The sequence below is a fragment of the Dermacentor variabilis genome, unplaced genomic scaffold (assembly GCF_050947875.1).
Source record: "Dermacentor variabilis isolate Ectoservices unplaced genomic scaffold, ASM5094787v1 scaffold_12, whole genome shotgun sequence".
In the NCBI taxonomy this organism is placed as follows: domain Eukaryota; kingdom Metazoa; phylum Arthropoda; class Arachnida; order Ixodida; family Ixodidae; genus Dermacentor; species Dermacentor variabilis.
The window spans coordinates 11,239,696-11,259,246 of record NW_027460280.1 but is presented as its reverse complement, the minus strand read 5'-3'; the positions used below and the strand labels follow the sequence as shown (position 1 = coordinate 11,259,246).

Below are 19,551 nucleotides of genomic sequence, written 5' to 3'. Positions count from 1 at the left end.
TCTTCAGTGAAGTACTTAAAGGGACACTAAAGGTTACCAGAAACTCAAGTTAAAGTGGTAGAGCAATGTTCTAGAACGTCTAAGGCTTCAATATAATCGCGAACAGAGCTTTAGTAACCAAGAAATTGAGGTAAATGCATGACACGATTTGAGACCCCCCAGCGACATTCCGGTACTAGCCCGATGACGAAAGCACTCCTCATAATTTGTGTTACTAATACTCAACTACTCATATTAAAAAACATCATTTCATTCGATTATAAGACAGAAAAAAATGCTACTTGTCTACGTCTATTCGATTCTGCAGGTTAGCGTCTGCGCTAACCCTGGCATCATACAAGATGTGGACGTGCTCGGCAAGGTGCGCTGCAGTGACCACAGGATGGTAAGAACTCGAATTAGCCTAGACCTGAGGAGGGAACGGAAGAAACTGGTACATAAGAAGCCGATCAATGAGTTAGCGGTAAGAGGGAAAATAGAGGAATTCCAGATCAAGCTACAGAACAGGTATTCAGCTTTAACTCAGGAAGAGGACCTTAGTGTTGAAGCAATGAACGACAACCTTGTGGGCATCATTAAGGAGTGTGCAATGGAAGTTGGTGGTAACTCCGCTAGCCAGGATACCAGCAAACTATCGCAGGAGACGAAAGATCTGATCAAGAAATGCCAATGTATGAAAGCATCTAACCCTACAGCCAGAATAGAACTGGCAGAACTTTCGAAGTTAATCAACAAGCGTAAGACAGCTGACATAAGGAAGTATAATATGGATAGAATTGAACATGCTCTCAGGAGCGGAGGAAGCCTAAAAACAGTGAAGAAGAAACTAGGAATTGGCAAGAATCAGATGTATGCGTTAAGAGACAAAGCCGGCAATATCGATCCTAATATGGATGAGATAGTTCAAGTGGCTGAGGAGTTCTATAGAGATTTATACAGTACCAGTGGCACCCACGACGATAATGGAAGAGAAAATAGTCTACAGGAATTCGAAATCCCGAAGGTAACGCCGGAAGAAGTAAAGAAAGCCTTAGGAGATATGCAAAGGGAGAAGGCAGCTGGGGAGGATCAGGTAACAGCAGATTTGTTGAAGGATGGTGGACAGATTGTTCTAGAGAAACTGGCCACCCTGTATACACAATGCCTCATGACCTCGAGCGTACCGGAATCTTGGAAGAACGCTAACATAATCCTAATCCATAAGAAAGGGGACGCCAAAGACTTGAAAAATTATAGACCGATCAGCTTACTGTCCGTTGCCTACAAAGTATTTACTAAGGTAATTGCAAATAGAATCAGGAACACCTTAGACTTCTGTCAACCAAAGGACCAGGCAGGATTCCGTAAAGGCTACTCAACAATAGACCATATTCACACTATCAATCAAGTGATAGAGAAATGTGCAGAATATAACCAACTCTTATATATAGCTTTCATTGATTACGAGAAAGCGTTTGATTCAGTCGAAACCTCAGCAGTCATGGAGGCATTACAGAATCAGGGTGTAGATGAGCCATATGTAAAAATACTGGAAGATATCTATAGTGGCTCCACAGCCACCGTAGTCCTCCATAAGGCAAGCAACAAAATCCCAATAAAGAAAGGCGTCAGGCAGGGAGATACGATATCTCCAATGCTATTCACAGCGTGTTTACAGGAGGTATTCAGAGACCTGGATTGGGAAGAATTGGGGATAAAAGTTAATGGAGAATACCTTAGTAACTTGCAATTCGCTGATGATATTGCCTTGCTTAGTAACTCAGGGGACCAATTGCAATGCATGCTCACTGACCTGGAGAGGCAAAGCAGAAGAGTGGGTCTAAAAATTAATATGCAGAAAACTAAAGTAATGCTTAACAGTCTCGGGAGAGAACAGCAATTTACAATAGGCAGCGAGGCACTGGAAGTCGTAAGGGAATACATCTACTTAGGGCAGGTAGTGACGGCGGATCCGGATCATGAGACGGAAATAATCAGAAGAATAAGAATGGGCTGGAGTGCGTTTGGCAGGCAGTCCCAAATCATGAACAGCAGGTTGCCGTTATCCCTCAAGAGAAAAGTATATAATAGCTGTGTCTTACCAGTACTCACCTACGGGGCAGAAACCTGGAGGCTTACGAAAAGGGTTCTACTCAAATTGAGGACGACACAACGAGCTATGGAAAGAAGAATGATAGGTGTAACGTTAAGGGATAAGAAAAGAGCAGATTGGGTGAGGGAACAAACGCGAGTTAATGACACCTTAGTTGAAATTAAGAAAAAGAAATGGGCATGGGCAGGACATGTAATGAGGAGGGAAGATAACCGATGGTCAGTAAGGGTTACGGCCTGGATCCCAAGGGAAGGGAAGCGTAGCAGGGGGCGGCAGAAAGTTAGGTGGGCGGATGAGATTAAGAAGTTTGCAGGGACGGCATGGCCACAATTAGTACATGACCGGGGTTGTTGGAGAAGTATGGGAGAGGCCTTTGCCCTACAGTGGGCTTAATCAGGCTGATGATGATGATGATGATGATTCGATTCTAAGAAAAAATAACATTTTGATGTTACCCTTCAGTAATATGGGTGGTCGAAAGGTTTCATTTTCGCTCGACTCTGCGCGCTCGACTCTGCACCGGGCACGCTTTGGAGTTTCAGTAGTTTCGTTATCTCGTCGTGCTGTGAGGGTTCTGCTGGCTCGCGAAACTTTCATTTGGAAGAAGCAGCGAGAATGCCACGTCCATGTGATGTTGTGGGAAGCCCTCGGTGCTTTCCCGCTCCGGAGAGCCGGTGTCGAGGCCGCCGTCGTAGTATACGCAACGACGCCGGCAGCACGAGCCCTCAGCAGCAGGTCGCGCTAGTCAGTGCTCAAATCGCTGGAGTTGAGCCCACCATCGCGAGCCAATCTGTCGTTGTCAGGGTCCATTGCGACGAGCGTCGAAGTTTGCGTTATAGAATGAAGTACCAGCTTATGGTCGCGCGTTTCTCCTTCCGCTAGCCACCATACTCCCGCTTTCGCTCTCCTGTCGGCTCTGTCTTGGCTCTGTTTCTGGCCGCGCATTTGCGTTTTGCACAGAAAAGCTGTAGCGCCGTCTGCGGACGCCGTTCTACTCACCGATGGCGCAACGTCACTATGAGACCATGATGTCAGTACTCCTCGATCGGAGGGCGGGCGATTTGAACTACGCTAGAGGTACGCGGACGCTTCAGAACGCATTTTCTCTTAAAATAAGTCTCTCCGTGGCATGAAACAAGCGTTTCGAGGTTTCTGGGATGGTATTTCAACATTCCACGTTGACTTAATAGTGACCTTTAGTGTCCCTTTAAAGGGGCCCCAAAATACTTTTTAAACATTGTAAGAAAATGTTGCCGATCTGCCGTAGAGGATGCTGCAAACGTGAGCCAAATATTACTGCACTGCATGCAACAGGGAGTTTACAATCTCATGTCAAAAACACCGCAAGATCGCTTGCTCTCGCTTCTGCAGTGCCGCCATGTAGCATCACTGAAATCACCTGGACCCACCTACGCTATTGGCCAATATCATGATCGCCAAAGCATTCCCAGGAATACATAATTGCTGATTTTTAGTTAAATGAAAAATATATAGGTATGCGATCTCAAAAAGACAGAAAAATCTTTTCAACTTTGCACTATGTGTGGCCTCGGAGATGGCAGTGGCATGCAGTGTAGTGTAGTTTACCGCGGCCACCACAAGGTGCCGTGACGAGCCCGTTCACCGCCACAACTCTAAACTTTTGGGGGCTCTGCCCTATTGGCTTCTCTGTTGTACAGCTTCCAGCACGTTAGCAGTGACGAAAAGAGAAAGCTAGGTATCGGTGCGATAACTCCACGAATATCTCAAGTATTAAAAAAATATTTTCGCCATAAGATTCATGAAATTACATCCTTTAATATACGAGGTTATTCTAGAATGAATTAGGAATGTGTTTCAGGGCCCCTCTAAGGATTTTTTTGATACTGGTACGTCCTGGAACACTCATATGAAACATGTTTGCTGTGGTGTTTGAAAAATTACTTGTCTGTTGTACTCTATCTGGTCATTGCATCCGCCACAAACACAAAGGCAGACAAGCTACTTTTTTAGGATACACTGTGCTGTGGTTTGGTATCACTTGCTTTTATTTTTGTTCAAATACTTAGCGCAATAAGGTTTATTCATTTCTAACGTGTACATATGTTAAAATCTGTTATGTATGGTTCACCCAAGAGCTATGACAAGAGTTTATTTTTATACCTTAAAATGCCCGATCTGCATTTCCTGTTTAAAGAAACAGCTGTGCTAAAGTACATCTACACGAAAGAGCTTGCGTATGGGCCTCAATAAGAGTTCTGTCCGCGTCAGCATTTTTTTTTCCATGTATGAGCTTATACGTCAATATTACATTCCATTCTTTTTAGTTTGCCTGTTCTTATTCAATCACCAGAAAGCTGTGAAACAAGAACTTTTTTATGTTTATGGTATTTAGGTCCATGATTCTCTCATTTGACTGTGCTTTCAGGTCTCCAGCTCTTTGTTTGGCTGTGGCAGGCCCATACTGTTATTATCTCATAACAAAAACGCCAAGCTACAAGCATTTTCAAAAGGTCCTTGAGGAACTTTCCAGCATTCAGACAAAGACCGAGGGCACGCACCATTGCAGGTAGGAACACGGAAAGGGATCATGTCTGCATACGGCTGAAGCATCTGATTCAGACTGAGCACCACCGACTCATGGGGGTCCTGGGGTTCACCTGTCCGGAATGGCACTGAGCGCTGTTTAATTCTGGAGGGACAGACAAAACAGCAAACCATTTAAAACAACACTCATTAGGCAGCAAGAAATGCATGGCCAAGTTTTGAGTGCAATCCCTGTCCAAGACTTGTTATTTTTGCGGAGTGAAAGAGGCTTGCACAATGACAAACTGCAGCTACTCGCAATGCATCCAGCACTCAATCTAACACTTATGAAAGAACATTTTGCACTTGCATAGCTTAGTTTATGCTCAAATTATGCAACAACACTCCAATTTTTGGTCCGCATCATTGAATAAGTACCTCTGTTTACTTGCTTTGTCCAGGAAAAATTGATAGGCACATCTCACCACCAGAGAACCGAACTGCTGCAGACATTGTTTCACTAACTGTTCTTGACAAGTGAAACTAACAAAAAAGAGGCCAAGTGTTTTATTGGACACTGAAAACAAAAATATGCCATCTTGCTGCAATACTTGAGTGGAAATGTAGCAGCAGTAAAATATTTAAAACTCGTTAGAATAGAAACACAGGTATGTGTCTAAGAGCAGGGTGTAACTTTTGACATGCATTCATACAAGGACAAAGTTATAAGTGTTCAATTCAGCTGGCTGCTGATGGTTGCATGCTTCAGACATGCCTTGCGTTGTTGCAACAGTTCATTAGAATATGGCCGTTAAGATACAACCTTTTCAAGAAAACATCCTTTTAAATGAGCAAATTAGCTCAGGCCTAGATTGTCTTGGAGGAAAAAATACCGAAATTTGGAGAAAAAAAACCAAACTTGGTTTGCAGTCAACTTTCCCACATAGATGGCATTTCACAGTGTATATAGTTTATTACCGTGTTTATGTACATTTGCCCAGAACGAGTCAAAACTATGCATTGTTGTGTGCATCAATAAGAGTCATGTACACTTGGAGCTTCTATTTATGCAATATTTCAATCAGCATCCATCTTCTTTGCGGAAGCGTCAACATTCAATGTCCACATTTAAAAAAGGTGAGCACCTTGATGAAGGTAGCAAATTCCATTCAGGCCTGCACAGTAGGGCAAGAATTTCATCACCTTTTCTGGGAACCTCTTTTAATAAAAAGTAGCATGCTTGCCCTTACCCACACATAAAAAATTGTACAACTCTTTTTCCTATTAAACAAGAATGATAGACATTTCGCTTCAAGCCAACGCTGAGGGCGCATGAAACAAATCTGTCGAAGTGCCCTTGGTGTCACCCACATGTGCCTACTGCAAGGAGAAATAAAGACTCAACTCAACTTTAGACATTTTTTATAAGTTTCAGGCAAATCCTTTTTATGAAAAACAAAGGTAGGCCCAAAGTGTTCAACCACATCCTTCTTACGCATGTCAATTGCTGACCGGTATACAATGTCCCACACTCTTGTGGCCAGCTTGTGCCCGAGTTTGGAACTGCATCACTGAGTGTAAAGAGCAGCGCTTGCACTGGCGCAAATTCTCTGGTTAATCTGGTTACAAGAACGTGGCTGCCACAGAATTACAACTTATATTCAGAGTCACATGCACTGTGTTAGCCTGTTTACATTCTTATGTAACGGCTGCACTTCTAAATTTGGCTCTAAATATTTAACAAAAAGTAATCTTTCAATCATACGTCTGTTGGGCCACACCAACCTGCCTAAGTGCGTGTCAACTGTGCAACACACACTGTGGCGTGGTGCTATTTAGAGCACCCTCAATAACATGCACAGTGGGACGACTCAGAAAATGTGAAACAAGGCTAAGCTGAACTTGACAGTGGAAACGTGACAGCTCTTTTTGTTGGAGCAAAGAATGATGCAACTAGCATTTCCTCAGCAAGTTTGTCACTAAGCTGGCCTTCTTCACTGCATTCCACAATTGGCAATCATGCCTCATCTAACCACTGTATTATTCTTTCCAAGGAATAGCAGGCATGTACATAGCCAAATGACATAAATGCCTCATCTATTGGTTGTATCGTCATCATATGATACACTACCAAGGAGATTCTACATGTCCTTTGCATCAACAGTTTGATAGAACGAGAAGGGTCCCTGCAAGTTTCGTATGTGCATCTTGCACTTTGTAATAAGCAAACTCTGGCACTTGGAATAATCTGGTCTCAAATACACACACCATAAATGAAACCCTTGAAAGCTTTGATAAAGCCATTTGGTTATAAGGAGGGTTTACTGTGCACAAGGAAATCAAATGAACAATCGGCAAATCTAAACTAACTTGCCAAGCTATACTCTTCCAGTTATCTGCACAGTTGTAAACAAAAAAAAAAAAATCTCTAGAATCTGCCTCGAAATTTTCTAATTTGAAGATTATAGCAGCTTGCATAGCCACAGTCTTCACAATACAAAAGAAGCGGTTTTATCTAATTGCCATAAATTAAAAGGTACCCCATTCAGCATTGGCGAAGACTACTCCCACCTGATCCAGAATGCACGCAAAGCATATTGTTGCCTTTGCGAAAAACAAATCTATGACTTTTTCACTTCGCTACAAAACTTTGCACATCAATTCCAAACGACATATCTTTAATGAACCATCCCAATGTGTCCAGGAACTGACATAGCGCTCGCAACGTCAACTACTGTCCCCCAGTGCTACACTTGCCACTTATGCAGTTCTTTTTTTTTCAGTCATCTCTACCATTATAAAAGCGTCCTTACAAAACGCGAACATGTTTTAAACCTTGTTTCATCATCTGGAAGTAACCTGCTCATACTAACCGAAAGATGGCTTACCAAGGCCTTCCAAACTTTGAACTTATCCACAAGGATAGGTAAAGAGCCAGAGGTGGTGGTGTCCTTATTGCCGTCAGCTGTCATGTTCTACCATTGATATATGTTCGCATTTAGAGATTTTACAAGCAACATTGCCTTTCATCAGTGGGCAGGCCAGCAGCAGTATCGGCAACATGTTCAGCAATCACTTCTGCTTTGCTCTACAGGTTTTAGCGGCCCTTCTGAGCGGACTGCTTCCGCTGCATGGCTGCGACTCAACAGCTATGTGCGTGCACCAGACCTATGAGCCTATGCGTCACGGGAATCATTGGTGGCTCTGCAACTGCACATCAACGACAATCGACACGGATTTTCGATGAGCTGACTGCAGAAACTCTGGTACGTGCCAGATGTCCGGTGATTAAGGTGCCCTACGTTCCACAAGTAAGAGCATATTGCTCTCTTTCAACAACTGTGATGTCACATCACGTGGCTCCCCGAGCTCCTTTAAAAGACTGAGCAACATTGCCTTTGGTCAGTGGGCAGGCCAGCAGCAGTATCGGCAACATGTTCAGCAATCACTTCTGCTTTGCTCTACAGGTTAGTACAAACATTCCTATGTATTGTTACCGTAGCGATGACTGGTTATTTGTTGCTGCTGCCCTGCCCACAGTGTATAAAATGTATTTTGACAAACATCGCGTTACTGCCTACTAACCTACTTCTTTCGGGTGACATTAAGATAAACCCAGGACCTTCTGAAAGGAGCTGCTATCAGGACTACTAGATGGCCAAAAGAAGGTCCAAGGAACTATTGAAGGAACTGTCGTTACACAGAATGAAATCAAAGAGCAAATCTCGACACTAAGCAATAGAATAGATGACACTGAGCAGCAGTTATCCAGTTTGGGCTCACTGCCGAAACAAGTAAGTGAAATAAAAAAAAAAACAATTATACAGTTTGACAGTCAATTATCATTTCTCACAAATAAGGTGGATGAATTACAAAACCGAAGCCGTCGCAATAACCTTATTGTTTATGGATTTGAAGAGTCGGGAAATGAGACGTTTGAAGAACTTGAGAAGAAGATAAAGGACGACCTAATAACAAAGAAGATAGGTATAACGCCTACAGGTATTGAAAGACTTCATAGGCTTGGCCGTAAATCTAATGGGAAATCTAGGCCGGTTATTATAAAATTTCTTGACTACCGGGAAAAGACGTCCATTTTACATGCATCCCACAAACTAAAAGGCTCGTCGTTGTCTTTGTCCGAAGACTTTTCAAAGCGCGTTCGTGAGGTGCATAAACGTTTGTGGGACAGTGCAACGGAAGAAAAAAGCAAACAGCACTAAAGTCAAGCTGGTCTTCGATAAAATAAGCACAGATGGTGTTCTGTATGCCTGGGACACAGAAAAAAGACAGCGTATCAGATTGACCAAAAGGAAAAATAAGTGACAGGAACAGCACGATACTACATCCTTGACAGTCCTGAACGCTGACTGCAGAAGTGTAACTAATAAGGCAACCGAGCTTGAGGGGTTTCTTCTTTCTAACAATTCCGACATTGCTGCGCTGACTGAAACTTGGTTACATGATGAACTTCTTTGACAGCGAATTCGTGCCTGCTCGGTACAATGCACTCGGGAAAGACCGCATTGGTTGAGGTGGTGGCGTCTGTATTATCTACAAAAAAGATACCTGATGTGTCAAATGTTGCGTGCATTTTTTAGCAAAGCTTATTGTGGTCAAATCAGGTACATCATAGGCGTGACGTACAGGCCCCCTTCCTCTTTCCTGTCACTTTTGGATGATTTAAAAGTTTACGTGAACACGTATATAAAACCTGGCGAACAGATAATTCTTGCTGGCGATTTCAACCTACCTAATATTGACTGGTCCACAATGTCCCTCGTAAACCGTAACGACAAAACAGGTGATGCTATGTTGGGTATAGCATTTGCTTTTGATTTATCTCAAATTGTTGGCGAGTACACTAGGATACACGATAGTTCTAAATCTATACTAGACCTCTTCTTTGTGAGCGGATCTATTAGAACTAAATCAAAATGCGAAACTGTCACGGGAATCTCCGATCACCAGGCCGTAATCTTTACCTTATCTGACACTGCTATCAACAGAAATCGAAAACACTCTTGTTTTCCTAACTTCTCAAGTGCAAATGACACATCGATAATCGATGTCTTATCCTTTCATTTTGACAGTTTTTCAAGGTCAACAGCAAATGTAGATGATTTGTGGATTGCCTTCAAGGATCTCGTATTGATGTGTATTGAACGTTTTGTGCCAAGCATTAGTAAAAAGGTAAAACGTGAGAATCCCTGGATTTCTCGTGCTTCAATACAAATGCGCAAAAAATTAAAACGATTGAAAAAGAAAAATCAAGCAGTTGACCGTCCTAATTTCCTTTCTTACTGTTCAATATAAGTCAGATAGCACTCGATAAAGAAAATTATTTTGGCAACTTGTTGCCTAACTTCATTTCAACTTCACCAGAGAAATTCTGGCACACGATCTCTCCGGTATCCAGAGATTCTCATGCGTTAGAAGTCAACGGAACTCTAACCCATGAGGAAAAGAAATATCATCTGCTTTTAACGAATGCTTCAAATCTGTTTTCACTAATGATAATGGCATACTGCCTGCTTTCGAAACATGTTTACCTCCGACGCCTGATCTTTCACGCCGTAGTGGGGAACTCCTGACTAATTTTGACCACCTGGGGTTCTTTAACTTGTCATCAACGAGCAAGGTATCATTAAAATGCTTTTGAATCTCGATACCAAGAAGTCCGCAGGGCCCGATAACATACCAAATGCATTCCTAACTTGGTATGCAGAATGGGTAGCCAAGTACTTGTTTATACCATTTTCAAGATCTCTAAACGAAGGACAGCTTCCGAACGACTGGAGGACGGCCACAGTTAAACCAGTACATAAAAACGGTAAGAAAGAGTCCATCAATAATTATAGACCAATCTCACTAACATCAACAACTTGCAAAATTATGGAGCACATAATACATACCCACATCTCTGATTTTCTTGAAAAACATTATTTTATTACAAATCTTCAGCACGGATTCTGGAAAGGTTATTCTACTTGCACTCAATTAGTCCAAACTGTACACGACTTTGCTAACTCTGCTAATAATGGGAACCGAACAGATGCCATATTTATGGATTTCGCAAAAGCGTTTGATAAAGTTTCTCACAAAAAGCTGCTTTCCAAAATTATTAGCACAATAAAAAATAACAAGATTACTAATTAGATTTCAGCATACTTGAGTAACCGTCAACAATATGTCACTTTCGAGATCATTCATCTCAGTCTCTTGCTGTTGACTCTGGCGTCCCTCAGGGTTCGGTGCTTGGGCCACTTCTATTCATCATTTATATAAATGACATCGTAAAAGACATTCCAGTTCATATTAAACTATATGGATGATTGCGTGCTCTACTCAGAAATTAAAAACACATCAGATCAAAGAACACTGAACGAGGCCTTCCAAAAGATTACTGAATGGTGTGATGCCTGGCAGATGCCGATAAATTTTCAAAAAACCATTTACATGAGAATAACCCGCAAGAAAAATCCCCTCATATTTTAATATTCTTTTGCTAACAATATCCTTTCCGAAGTTGCACAATATAAATATCTAGGATTATGGCTTACTAACGACCTTATTCATTCACACATTCATCAAACACATTCATCAGGTTATAAGCAATGCTAACCATAAACTTTTTTTTTCTTAGGCAAGCGCTAAAATTCTCCACACCCAGAGTCTGGCTCCTAGTTTACGAATCCATTGTCCTTCTAATATTAGATTAGGCGTCGTTAATTTGGGATCTATTTACTAAAACGAACATTAATAAAATTGAAAAAAGTACAAAAGAAAGCAGTTCGTTTTGTTTACAATAACTATGGACGCACATCAGTAACGGATCTGTTAAATAGGGCTGGTTTGATATCTGTATCCGAAAGAAATTGCGTTTCTCGACTTAAGTTCTGATACCAATTAATTAAAGGTCATTTTAAGATTAATATTGACGGACTAATATCTTTCTCTTCAGGTTACACTACAAGACAACGTCATAATCTCACAATCACCCCTTTTCATCAGTGGTTTAAATCACTGCTTTAAATATTCATTTTTTCCAAGAAAAGTAACGGAATGGAATCGACTTACTAACGATCAAGTACTACAGAAATCTCTGACATCATTCACCAGAAGCCTCAGTGTCCATTAACATCTATTTTCTGTTGTATTCATTCCTTGCTGCCCATATAGTTACTAATTTCTTATTGTTATCAACTTTATGCCCCTCGCATTTTGTATTACTGTACTACTCAATATTTTATATGTTCCTGAATAATTGAGATATGCCATAAACCTTACTATGCTGCTATGTCTACTCCTATGTTGCACTGCCATCATTGAACTTTGCTCTCTCAAATGCTGATCTTTTTGTTTGTTTACGAATCATTTGCAGCCTTTGTTTTTTCTGGCTTCTTTTGTTAATATTTGGTCAATGCTTGTATCTGTACGCCCACCCTGCGAAAATCCCTTCCTGGGATTGCAGTATCACTAAATAAATAAATAAATTATGGCTCATGTGTCATACTAAAGCACAGTTACTCCTCACTGGTGCATGCTACCCCAACAGTCTTCCTGGTTTCCCTCGGAAAGTAACATCCTAAGCCAACTAATTATAAAGTACTCTAACACATGCATTCTATTGTTTGGTGATTTGAACTACCCGACCATCGAGTGGTTTAACCCTCATACAGCTACCGGAAGAACAGAACACAAAGTGTTTGTCAATGTTTGTCTCGACTTTAAGCTCATGCAGTTGGTAACTGAACCAACACATGCTACACAGGATACTTCCAACATTCTAGACCTTATATTATCCTGAAGCTCTATCTTCCATCCATTACATCTGTGGAATAAGCAATAAAAAGTAATTCATGCCCCCTTCACCTTAACTCCTTCCCCACATCATTCGCATAACAATATCATCCACCTTTACAATCAAGGCAATTAGATTGCAATAAATAACAAACAGAACAATTTTACAATGAATTCAAATCAGGCTTTCAAGACCACTCTGTGCAGGAAACTGGACACTTTTTCAGCAGAGAAAAGTTACTTACTTAACTGCAAAATGCATACCTAAAATACTCATTCGTGCTAACTGCTATGAACCCTGGTTCACGAAAGATCTGACAACACTAAAAAAAAAGAAAATCTTTTCATAAAGCTAAACAAAACCTGAATTACCACTCGTAGGAAAAATACTGTGGAGAGGAACGCATATATTTGACAGCCAATTCGCCAACACAAACATACTTACTTTAATTTAAACCTTGCTAACGTGATAAGCAAAAACCCAAAGAAATTTAGGCAAATTGTTAACCCTCAGACATCTTGTATTATCCACATACTGAACAAGAAAGGTGAAATCTTATGAGACTGTGCTAACACACCACCTTTTTTTCACACTTTACACTAAAGAAGCTGACGCACCCCTTTCATGCCCCTGTCAGTCTGCAATGCCTCCCAACAGTAAGTGGCCACCGTAAACATAATCAGAAACGTAAAACTGTCATCCTCGGCAGGTTTTGTCGAAATCACACCAAGTTCCCAAAAACTGCTAAATACATTTCTGCGGCATATCTAACATTATTTTCACAGTCACTATCCTCTGGAAGCCTACTGAAACAATGGTAAGCGGGCAAGGTCATTCCAGCCTACAAATCAGGTAACACTACTGAATTGCCGCCCAATCTCCATACTGTCTGTCCCTCGCAAAATCATAGAACATGTCATATTCAGGCATATAATTAATCTCTTTGACACTTAACTGTTTTGTTCACCCATCAACAGCATGGGTTCCACAAGGGGACTGTCTTGCGGAATGCAGTTAGCCATCTTCCTTAACAACCTACAACTCAAAATCTTGATTTTAACACACAGGCCAACACAGTTTTCTTTGATGTTGCTAAAGCATCATTTGACAAAATTGCTCATCAATGCCTGCTACTAAAGCTTTCATGGTTAAATTTGCAGTCAGCAGTTTTATCATGGATTTAAAATTTTTTTATTAATCGCATGTAGTCAGTACATATCAATAACAATACTTCTGATCCTCTTCCCGTCACATCAGGTGTCACCCAAGGATTTTGTCTGTACTAGGCCCCTTTCTGTTTCTAATTATATTAACCATTGCGTGTCCCTAGCAAAACCTTCATTTTGCTGATGATTGTGTTACCTTGACCAAATCACTCTCCATAAGGAGTTATACAGCAGAACCTCATTGATATGATCCAGATGATGATGATGATAATGATTCACTGGCATTCCCTTTGTTACCTCTTGTGGAAGCCTGTTCCATTCTCTTATCGTTCTAGGAAAAAATGAAAATTGATAAGCGATAGTTCTAGCCTGGGGTACAATAAGGGTAAGTTCGTGCTTTCTGCGGGTACTTCTTACACGTGTTAAACTGTAAGTATTTGTCAAAATTCATTTTAGTTTGGCCGTTGACTATTGTGTAAAGCATCTTCAGACAGTGTAGCTGAACATCTTGAAGGGGCAGTGCAATAAGACGAAGACAGAAGGCTCACAGGACAGCGCTGCCTTCTGCCTTATTGCGCTGCCCTGTCAAGATGTTCCACTAGTACCAACTCGCCCAAATGTCGATCCTCCTACGGTGTAGCTTATGGCATTCCTCCAATGTTGGAAGGCCAGACCTTGAACGTAGATTAGATAGTGACACTTGTCTTCCATAGGCATTAAAAATAAACCTGAGTGCTCTTCTTTGTACTTTTTCCAGCCTATCTGTATCAGTCTTATTGTGCTGGTCCCAAACAACATCACCATATTCAAGTAGAGGACGCACCAGTGAAGTATAACCAACTAGTTTTGTCTTGCTTGTACATTGCTTCAGACGTTGCCGAAGTAACCATAGTCTTTTTGAGGCTGACGAAACTATGTTTTTAATGTGTGCACTCCATCTTAAATCACGAGATATTTCCATCTCCAGATATTTAAACGTATCGACAAGAGTAACGCCAACGTCGTCAATTTTGTATGCATGCGATAGTGGACTCTTCTTTTTTGTTACGGTCATTTGGGAGCGCTTAGGGATATTTAGGCTCATTTTTCAGGTCTGGCACCAGTTAGAAATTGATGTTAGAGAATCGCTTAAGAGTAATTGGTCATCTTTAGTTTGAATGGCACAATAAACAATGCAGTCATCTGCAAAAAATCGGCATTGTACAGCAGTGTCAAACAAGAGATCATTCAGATAAACAAGAAAAAGTAATGGTCCAAGGACGGACCCTTGAGGTACGCCTGAAAGGACTGGAACCATTGATGATTTAGAGTTACCTAGTTGAACATATTGTTGGCGTTGCGTTGGGTAACAGTCAAGCCACCTCAGAATACGCTCATTTCTAAAGAGATGCTTTAGCTTTAATATCATTTTGGAATGCGACACGCGGTCAAAGGCTTTTTGAAAGTCTAGAAAGATTATGTCGACCTGGCCACTATTATCAAGAACTGCAAACAAATCATTAGTAATGTGGAGTAACTGTGCCACTGTTGAAAGGCCACGCCTGCATTCGTGCTGACTGTTCAAGAAAAAATTGTTGCCTTCTAGGAAGCGGCTTAAATGTTTGAAAAGAAAATGTTCCGATACCTTGCTAGCTGTGCACAAAAAAAAGGAGCGATGACAAATAGTCACCTGGCCTGCTTGATTTAATCAGGCAGACTGTACCTGTTTTTCATTTTTGCTTTTTTCAATACATCTCCATAATTTTTTTTTTTCTTAAAGCTTCTCTATCTACCTTGTATTGATATCTATGCCTGTAACAGATCCAGTCATATCAGCCTCTTCCCTAATTTTTTTCCACCAATACTCTAAATGTCTCTTGCTTATCTTGACTGCTGACTGGTTGATGCTTCTGTGCACTTTAAATCCGAGTGCTTCTGGAAAGTGTATGTTATCTCCGGGTCTCACAGGGTGAATGCTCTCTCATTCTATTAGAATGTGCTGAGTGGTCTCCAGATTTTTGCTGCAGCATACACATTCCTCATCTTGTTGCGAATATGAAATAGGTAGTGCGCCTGCCAGGTCGGCCCCATAAACTGGACCGAGTGTCACAGCGTACCCACGGGAACGAATCTTGCGCGTGGTTGTGCACACGCTCGAGCGTGGAAATGCGAGATAGCCAGTGTCACATGTGCAGTGAAGAAAAATAAAGAGAAAAACACCGACGAACTAGCAAGTAAAAAAACAGAGCGCTCAGCGAATCGGCAAGAAACGCGTGGTTCAGGCAGCCTAGAGAAGGCGAAGAGACCCGTTGGCAGGGAGACGGAGCTGTGAAGAGGAGCCAGGAAGGCACGTTGGCTTGGGTCGGACGTCACGTTCGGGCGGCCAACTGCTGTCGGAAGGACCCAATCGAGCGCCCACGCACAAGGGGTCCTCTAATCGACGCGTCTTCCGCTCCCGTTAACTAGCCAACCAACCTGCCTTCGAGAGCCCACCTGCTGCCTCCACTCTTACAGTTCATCGAGCGACGTAACACCAACCAAACTGTGCGCAGAGGTAGTCGCTCTGAACGCTGTGTAGGGATGCTTGACCTTGCTTGCCCCCATGCCTCGTGCCTGTGTACAGTGGAACCCCGGTTATAAGTACCCCGGTTTTTTTACGACCCGGGTATTACGACGGATTAGCGCAGTCCCGGCGAAGTCCCCATAGAAGCAATGCATTAAAAACCCCGGTTATCCGATGCAATTTTACGCCTGACCCACGTTATACAACGACCCTTGCGAAGTGCGGGACAGAACGGCAGACAAAAGAAAAGTGCCGCGGGTCTCTTTCCTAACTCTGTTTCCACCTCTCCGCTCTCTTTCCTTTCCCCCCCAGCAGCTGCCCGGGACGCTCGATGTGCTGAAATAGCATCTTTTCTTCTCCACAATCACTTTCTCCCTCTCTTCTCGGCAGCGTCGCCTCTCGTCGCGTTGGGGAAGCGTTTCTCTCCTTCCAGTTTCCCAGCAGCAGATCGCCAACAAAGTAGTGCGGAGAGGCCTAGGTTTATCGCACGTGTTCTTCGTCGTAATCCTAGCGATCAGCGTTCAGCGGAGGTTTTGAGTTGTGTGGAGCAACGCGACACACGATGTCCCTAAAGCGGACAGTTCTGTTGCTCGGCGATAAGCTGAATATTATCGAAGAAGCAGAAAAGCGGCATGGAGCCACGAAAGCCAGCATTCCCCAGGACCTAAAGATGCCCGAATCTTCGCTTAAGATGATCCTGGCAAACAAAGCGGTGATATCGCATAATGCCAACAAGTTCGGGCTCAAGTGGAAAGCGGCAAAAGGACAGCTTGAGAAGTTAGAAAAAGTTCTCATCAAGTGGCTGCATCAAGCATGGAGCTCTGTGATCAACGTTGACAGTGCCATTCTAAAAGAAAAGGCGGACTTTGTAGCATTGCGTCTGGGCATCGACGACTTTCAGGCATCAAACGGGTGGCTGGATCGCCTTAAAAAATGGAACAGGATTGTCTACAGCCGCTCCTGCGGAGAAAGCACTTCAGTGGACGTTTCGACGGTGAACGAGTGGATGGAGTCGCTGCCGGAGATGACTGCTGCATACAAGCCCTGCAACGTTTCCAACGCCGATGAGAGCGGTATTTTTTACCATATGCAGCCCGAGCAAACCCTTGCGTTTTTAAGGCTGACAGCTGTCATGGTGGCAAGCGTAGTAAAGAACGTGTGTGGCGGCACTATTCTCTGCTAACGAGGACAGTTCCGAGAGGCTGCTTGTGCTCATTGTTAGAAAGTTTTCAAAGCCATGGTGCTTTATGAACTTGAAGACGCTGCCCTGCAGCTACAACTTCAACAAGAAAGCGTGGATGACGTCTTCACTCTTCAGCAATTTTTTGCAGCAGCTGGATAACAAAATGGGTTCTAAGGTGAGGAAAATATTGCTTTTCGTGGACAACGCACCATGCCACTTACCCGATACGTCCAGCCTGAGGAACATAAAGGGTTTTTTTTTTTTTCCACCCAACTGCACAAGCCGGCTGCAGCCGCTGGATGCCGGCATCATTAGGTGCGCCAAGCAAGGGTACCGGAAGCGGTTAGTGCAGCGTCGGCTGGCGGCGATGGAGTGCAGCAAGTCAGAAAAAAAGATCAGTGTGCTCGACGCCATGCATTTTATTGCCAGTTCGTGGAACGCAGTGTCGCGAAGCACAATCGTGAACTCATTCAAGCACTGTGGCTTTAATCGACAGACTGGCTCCTCTGCTGGCGACGCAACAACCTCGTTGCTGCTCGAGGCCGATGCAGGCTTCGCTGACGACGATTTTGAGGGTTTAAACCTCACAACGACCTTCGCCAAGTACGTGGAGGCCGACAACAATGTTGCGATCTGCGGCGAGTTGTTGCTGGATGACGCCATTGAGGAGGCTTTGCCTAGTGCCAACACCGCTGCGACATTGGACGAGGACAACGACGACGCCACAGATGCCGTGCCTGTGCCTACCACGTTCGCCGAGCTGCTACGGCACATAGACGGCATCCGGAACTTCATCTGTTCACGTGACACCGCAGAGGACCTCCTTTTGGATGTTTCAACTCAAGCGAAAGCTCTTGGTTCACGGATGAAACAAGGTCCAAAAGAAACTTACCGACTTTTTTTAAAAGTTCGCGCCGGCTGGCGGCAATCATGGCAGTGGGCAGTGGAGTGCCGTAAAGGTTCGTTTGAGTAAAGCATGACTGGTACCTGTACAGCAGCATTAATTCTTATCGCATTTACTTTTTGGTAATTTGGGTTTCCAAGCCCCACAGAGTATGTTAGTAGCTTACGTTGAAGTCTCTCGTAAATTCGTCATGCGAAATAAGTAGTATTCTTATAGGCATAATTTATGTTCGGATTTTACGACGCCCGCATTTTATGACACTTTTTCGCGGTCCTGAGAAAGTTGTATAATCGGGGTTCCATGCTACTTGTCTTTTGGATGTTTGAATATATTGCCGCAGAGAGCTCTCCACATGCCAGTTACGAGCACTCTCGTGAGGCACCTTTCCAAGCGTCTCATCGCTAAAACCCATTACTCGTCGCATCGCCATTAGAAGAGCGCCAGCAATGCCTCGCGCATGGCGATACAGCGCGTGTCTCCCGTGCACGCACTCACAGCAGCGCCCGAGTCTGCCATCCAATGAGAAGCCATGGTGTGGCTCTTGGCCTTCGGGGAACCTTCGAGGAACCGCTTTTCATCATGACCAACCACCACCCGTATGTCGCGTGCCAACGTACACTGATGTGTTATGTCAACTGACCGGGCATAGTTCTCCATTCGCGACCCCCAGCAGCCACCAGCCGACTCTGCACAGTGGACCCCTTCTAGCAGAGCTGAGGCCATGAAAAAGTGACGTGTGGCGTGCACCCGACCGGACGCCACTCTGTTTCCACTGCGGGGAAGCTGGACACCTTTACAGAATGTGCCCATATCGCAGAGCAGGTCTTCGCGGCTTTACAATAAATGCGCCTTGTCCCCGTAATGGCGAAAGACCCATCGAAATTCAGGACTACTTGACCCGACAACAGGATCCGGCTGCTAGATACCCACACCAGTCCCAATCATCGTCTGCATGCTACCGATCACCAAGTCCACGGCCATCCTCGATTTCACCAAGGCGTCGTTCACTGAGCCCACGTCCGGAAAACTGAAGCGAGCAACCTGTGGAGGCGAGGCCGCTGACGTTCGAAAAAGCCAAGATCCTCCGTCAAGTTTACCGAGCAGCCACGACGAACAGAAGCGGATGAATAAGATAAGTGAACAGCGAATTTCTTCAGACTTGCGCATTACAATAGACAGTCATGAATTGAGTGCATTAGTCGACACAGGTGTCGATTATTCTGTCGTAAGATATGCACTCACCAAGGAATTGAAAAAAGTTTTGATGCCATGGAGTGGACCCCAGATACGTACGGCTGGTGGGCACCTCATTACGCCCCTGGGTAGATGTACAGCGAGAATCGGAATTCAAGGTT

General features: G+C 43.4%; 1 protein-coding gene across 8 annotated transcripts in view; it reads right to left on the bottom strand.

Moving 5' to 3' along the window:
• Positions 1–19,551, bottom strand: part of LOC142565897 (uncharacterized) — a 77,528-nt gene that overhangs the window by 37,555 nt on the left and 20,422 nt on the right. For 7 of the 8 annotated variants that reach the window (XR_012824904.1, XR_012824903.1, XR_012824905.1 and 4 more), the window contains one exon: positions 4,633–4,763. Coding sequence is in view for 5 of the 8 variants with exons in the window: in XM_075676484.1 (XP_075532599.1) it covers positions 4,633–4,763 (131 nt within the window). In the remaining 3 variants the exon portion in view is untranslated. Of the gene's footprint in view, positions 1–4,555; positions 4,764–19,551 lie in introns of those variants that run through there. The other variant, XM_075676486.1, reaches the window with a different exon arrangement.